This window comes from Oncorhynchus nerka, linkage group LG12, assembly GCF_034236695.1.
Source record: "Oncorhynchus nerka isolate Pitt River linkage group LG12, Oner_Uvic_2.0, whole genome shotgun sequence".
In the NCBI taxonomy this organism is placed as follows: domain Eukaryota; kingdom Metazoa; phylum Chordata; class Actinopteri; order Salmoniformes; family Salmonidae; genus Oncorhynchus; species Oncorhynchus nerka.
Genome location: NC_088407.1, coordinates 39,203,829 through 39,209,677, shown reverse-complemented (window position 1 = coordinate 39,209,677; position 5,849 = coordinate 39,203,829). Strand labels below are relative to the sequence as shown.

General features: G+C 39.5%; 1 protein-coding gene across 1 annotated transcript; it reads left to right on the top strand.

Annotated features, from left to right (window-relative positions):
• The first annotated feature begins 1,094 nt into the window (after window positions 1-1,094).
• On the top strand, window positions 1,095-5,345 carry LOC115138916 (zinc finger protein 664-like). Its single transcript, XM_029676098.2, has 2 exons — window positions 1,095-1,749; window positions 4,496-5,345. Exons 1-2 carry the CDS (start codon window positions 1,326-1,328, stop codon window positions 5,287-5,289), a joined length of 1,218 nt encoding a protein of 405 aa, XP_029531958.2. The 5' UTR covers window positions 1,095-1,325; the 3' UTR covers window positions 5,290-5,345.
• The last annotated feature ends 504 nt before the right edge of the window (window positions 5,346-5,849 follow it).

Sequence of the window (5,849 nt, the reverse complement as noted above, 5' to 3'; positions counted from 1 at the left end):
GAAGCTCGCATCCGCTACAAGACCATGGTGCTTGCCTACGGAGCTGTGAGGGGAACGGCACCTCAGTACCTCCAGGCTCTGATCAGGCCCTACACCCAAACAAGGGCACTGCGTTCATCCACCTCTGGCCTACTCGCCTCACTACCACTGAGGACGTACAGTTCCCGCGCAGCCCAGTCAAAACTGTTCGCTGCTCTGGCCCCCCAATGGTGGAACAAACTCCCTCACGACGCCAGGACAGCGGAGTCAATCACCACCTTCCGGAGACACCTGAAACCCCACCTCTTTCAGGAATACCTAGGATAGGATAAAGTAATCCTTCTCACCCCCCCCCTTAAAAGATTTAGATGCACTATTGTAAAGTGGCTGTTCCACTGGATGTCTTAAGGTGAACGCACCAATTTGTAAGTCGCTCTGGATAAGAGCGTCTGCTAAATGACTTAGATGTAATGTAAATGTACTGTATATAGCCTCCCTACTGTTATTTTTCAATGTATTTTAACTGTTGGTTTTATTTCTTTACATATCCATTGTTCACCTAATACATATTTTTTACTTAAAAATTGCACTGTTGGTTAGGGCCTGTAAGTAAGCATTTCACTGTAAGGTCTACTACACCTGTTGTATTCGGCGCACATGACAAATAAACTTTGATTTGAGTGTATTAGACAATGTAAACACTAATAGACCAGGAGGTGGAATAATACCCATTTTATGCAGTAATTTAACAACTTAATTAAGCCGTTAAACTGGCATACAAACACGGTAGCACAGAGTAGATACTTCATACGACTTGAGTAATATTGCATTATGGGTAGTTCAGAAGTTTCCCAAAATAAATTAATGCATATGTAATGACGAAAAAACATAACTGTTTGTACTTATAGGTAAACATATTGTGACTACAACTAGCTTACTAAGTCTTTAACCACACTGTGTTGTTACACTGGTGAGTAAAAACTAATGCGTCCTACACTTTAACTTGTCTGAAGATAACGTTTACATTTTAGTCAAATGCGTTACCCACTCCAGTCAGTAGATGACGATGTGCGACTTTAAGGCAAGCTGCTAGTGTGACGTATAATCTACTGGACGGAACGCTTCTTTCAACAGCAGCAACAGTTAGTCAGACACCTCGGTAGCTTGCTAGACAAAATAGCCGAACCAATAAAGCTCTTTAGACGCTTTAGTGTATATTACCCACTGCATTTTTAACCCACTTCTGTCGTCTAGTTAGTTATCCGATTTCATTTAATATTTACGGTGTTGTTATTAGTCAGCTAACGGGCTGGTTTCATTAGCATAGCTAGCGAACATCTCCGACCATGAGTTCACCAAGCTACTCTCCTGATAAAGAAGAGGCGGTCTGCTGGACGGAGAAAGAAGCTCTGGTGAAAGAGGAGAAGGAAGAGGAGGCTGTTTCAATACAAAATCAAGTAGATGGTGAGGCTGTTTCCGTGAAAGAAGAAGAGCAAGACGTTAGAGTGAAAGAAGAGGAAGACGCGTTCAGAGTGAAAGAGGAGGAGGATGTTACAGTAAAAGAAGAGGAGGAAGAGAAAGAGGATGATGCAGTTTTTGGAGTGAAAGAGGAGGAGGAGATGACTGTCACATCCAAAAAAAAGGAGGAAGGAGAGGAGGAAACTGGACATCTGGGCCCGGTTTCCCAAACGCATCTTAAAGCATCCAATGGTTCTAACGGTGAACTTAGCCATAAGATGCTTTTGAGAAACCGTTCCCTGATTAATACTAGTAAGTACTGTCTTAAAAACAGAGGCACAAACTCTGCAATTGCTTACATCCATTTTTGGACTTTTAAATGATTTATATATAGCCATTGATTCTTGAAGAATATAACACATGCCTCATGAGCTTAGTTCAACTGTTGTACCCCATCAGAACCCCAAATAAGCGTTTTTTACTCCAATGTAAATCAACACTGTATAGCATCAAAACATTGTTAAAACTATGATGATATCATGGATGGTCAGTCCTTGCATCCATAGGTCTGTTTATGAATTTGAAAGTAGTTACATTTCTCCAACCCCATCATCATCTTATTACCAAAACAGATTGGTTGATTGGTGTGGTTTAAACAAAAAAAACAGCAACAAAATGGCTTTCCCAGAGACTTGGTTTGGTAAACAGCTGAGTGATGGGGCTGGAGAAATGTAACCCTCTCAAATTCAAATAGAAAGCTATTGTAGCAACCGTAACCCAACACCTAGCGACCTCGTCAAGAAGTTCAGACATCTTGGTGTAAAAGTTATAAGGTGTTGGCTTGACAGTCAGTGGACCCAGGTTTGAGTTCAGCTCAGGGCTACCCCCTGAATTCACTACACTATGAAGAATACAAGGACTGGTCATCCATGAGGTCATAATGATAGTTTAACCAGGTTTCTAGGCTATATAGTATATTCTAGAATTCATCCATGATGTCATAATGATAGATTAACCATGTTTCTAGGCTTCATCCATGATGTCATAATGATAGTTTAACCATGTTTCTAGTATATATAGTATATTCTAGAATTCACCCGTGATGTCATAATGACACTTTAACCAGGTTTCTAGGCTATATAGTATATTCTAGAATTGCCAGTGAAGATTTCCTGTGGAGGTCAAATTGTTAGAGCTGTTGGTAAGTCATTGTATAATATTCAGCCAATTTATTTTCATGCCATTACATTAAAGGCTAAACATACCGAGATTCAATTACATTCATGAATTGTTTTGAAACCTTTGTTTTAAACTCTTCTCAAACATACATTAAAATACAACACCTGTTTGGCCCCTTCCTGGGTTGGTGAACAGCGGTATTAAATTGAATGAATGAATCTGAGCCTCACGCTCATCACCTGTGGAAGGCGAGGCTTCCAGCGAGGTGTGGATTTCCTTCGTTCAGGGAACAGTAGTTATAGTCATAATGTTAAGCTTGTCATATGATGAACTTAAATACGGGATCTAGCTGTCGGACAGTTTTTTTTGTATTCAGATCTCTGAAATGCACTCTAACTACATCACATTTAGTGTCTCCTTATGTTACACTGGGAAAACAGCAATTATAAATAATTTCAGAGTTTCGTTCTAACCGAGAGTCACCTTAACTTTATAGAAACACCCAAATGGATACTGTCATTAACGCGGTTCTTCAATAATTACACATCATTCTTAATACTGTAGCTGTTATTAAGTTACAGTCACATGTTCAACTATCATCAGCTGATCCAGGAAATCATTTTCTGAATTCCAGTCAAGTGACAAACATCACAACATGCAACAACAACCAAAGTGCTTCTTCATTCATTACTCTGGTAAAGACAGTTATGCCGTGCTCCACGTTGGATTCAACATCCCTAACAAATTGATGTTTATAATGTTATTGTCTGCTTGATTTACTGTAGGGTCTCGTTAGTCTGCTTGCACACAGAGATACTTTGCTCATAATGTGTAGAGAACTGTTCCTTGATGGATAGGCTATTGTACAACACACACAGCTATTTTCTTATTCAGGACATTTAGAATGACAACACATTACAGAGTAGCCTAGTGGGATTATTGACAACATTATCTGGTGATCAGGTTATGAAATGTCATGACAAAGACATTTTCGTTTCCATGTTTCACCTGAAATATTTAATTATTTTATAGTCCTAGGTCTATGTTGTTGTTAGGTGAAGCCATGGTTCCTACAGTAGGTCTATGTTATTGTTAGGTGAAGTTATGGGCCAATTTGGCAATTTGTACAAACCAGGCTGATGGAACAGCTAGCCAAAGAGCATTTTACTGGTTGAAGTGTTTTTTTAAAAGTATAAAGCAGTTGATTTTGGACAATAACACAAACATATTAAGCAGGTGATTCAAGCGAGCCTTATAATCCAAAAGTAATGTGAAATGCACTCATAAGCAACCTGGAAATTGATGCTATTTTTGCTCTCAGCCTATGAGAACTCCCCTGAGTTTTCTCCCATGGTGGTGAATTAGTGAATAGACACCAGAGCTTAATGTGAGTTTCCTTGAGTAGCACGCCTGATCTTGCGCTGTAATATTCAGAATACATTGTGAAAAACTATCATCTTTGCTCACCATTTTTGCTCCAGGCAGATATACTACATCCATAACTAGTGGTTTCCTCGTTAGCAGGGAGGAGTTTCTGCAACCAAATTGCGTGTGCTTTGCCCTCGTCCCGCAATTTTAGCAAACACAGAAAGGGGCCTATATTGGAGACCAGAAGTAATCTGGCACAGTGCTTGGGATTTCAACAACTTGAATAACTTATTTCTAGCCTACAATCATCGATATTACTACTAATTTGAAAACAAGACAAAATTACTATTCTTGCTCACTTGACTGTCTTAATTGTCAAATAATTTAACAGATGTCAATTGTTGTACAACTTCATGGGTAGGCTCTGCGCATCACCTTTTAACTCAAATAAACAGTGGATTTCTGCTGATGTTGGCCTTTAACCATCTGTCTGACTTTGTTGTTTACACAGGAGAGAGAAGTGATTATTGTGGATCCTCTGGGGAGCCTCAACAACCTCATAATGCTGACGAGGCAGAGAAAAGTATCTTCAGATCAGAACACATCAAGAAACACCAGCAGAGACCCACAGGGAAGAAACCTCACCACTGCTCTGACTGTGGGAAGAGTTACTTAAGATCAAATTCACTGAAAGTACACCTGAGAATACACACTAGAGAGAAACTTCACTGCTGCTCTGACTGCGGGAAGAGATTCACCTCTTCAGTAGACCTTAAAATACATCAGAGAATTCACACTGGAGAGAAACCTTATGGCTGTGATCAATGTGGGAAAAGTTTTAGTCAGCCAAGCAACCTGAAATCCCACCAAAGAATACACACAGGAGAGAAACCATTTAGCTGTAATCAATGTGGTAAGAGTTTTATTCAGTCAAGCAGCCTGATAGTGCATCAGAGAACACACACAGGAGAGAAATGTTATAGCTGTAATCATTGTGGGAAGAGTTTCACTCAGTCAAGCAGCCTGATAGTGCACCAGAGAACACACACAGGAGAGAAGCCATATGACTGTCCTCAATGTGGGAAGAGTTTTGTTACATCTGGCAGCCTGAAGACACACCAGAGAACACACACGGGAGAGAAACCTTATAGCTGTGATCAATGTGGGAAGAGTTTTACTCAGCCAAACAGCCTGATAGTACATTTGAGAACACACACAGGAGAGAAATCTTATAGCTGTGATCAATGTGACAAGAGATTCTCTGATAAAAGATTTATGATCAAACATCAGAAAATACATACATGAAGGAGTTGTTTCATGATATCAATGAAATAAAGTCACAATGTGGAATGTTTTTTAAATTGTAGAAGGAGTATTTTAATGAATGTCACAATATAGAACCCTAAGTGTTTGCCCCCTGTTTATTTGACTTTAGCATGATTTTTATCCTCGGGGGAAAAATCCAGCTCTGAACTGAGAGTACTATTTATGAGATTTAACAAAACGTGTTGTGTAACACCATGTTTGCCACCCTCTTGAATCAAAATGGTAAACTTCAAAATGTAGCTGACTGTCTTCAGGTTGTCCTCTAACCAGTGAGGTAAAAGATATCTCCCATTTCCATGTGTTTTTTAAATTATGTTCAACAGCACATACAACTGATTTCCCTCCTAATCGATATCGGTGATTTATTGCTACTTGTCAAAACAACAGCGTTTCTGGTGCTTGTGCAGTTTTTATGGTGCTTCTATGATTATTGTGGCAGATGTGTTTTTTAATTTATTTTTTACCTTTATTTAACCAGGTAGGCTAGTTGAGAACAAGTTCTCATTTGCAACTGCGACCTGGCCAAGATAAAGGAAAGC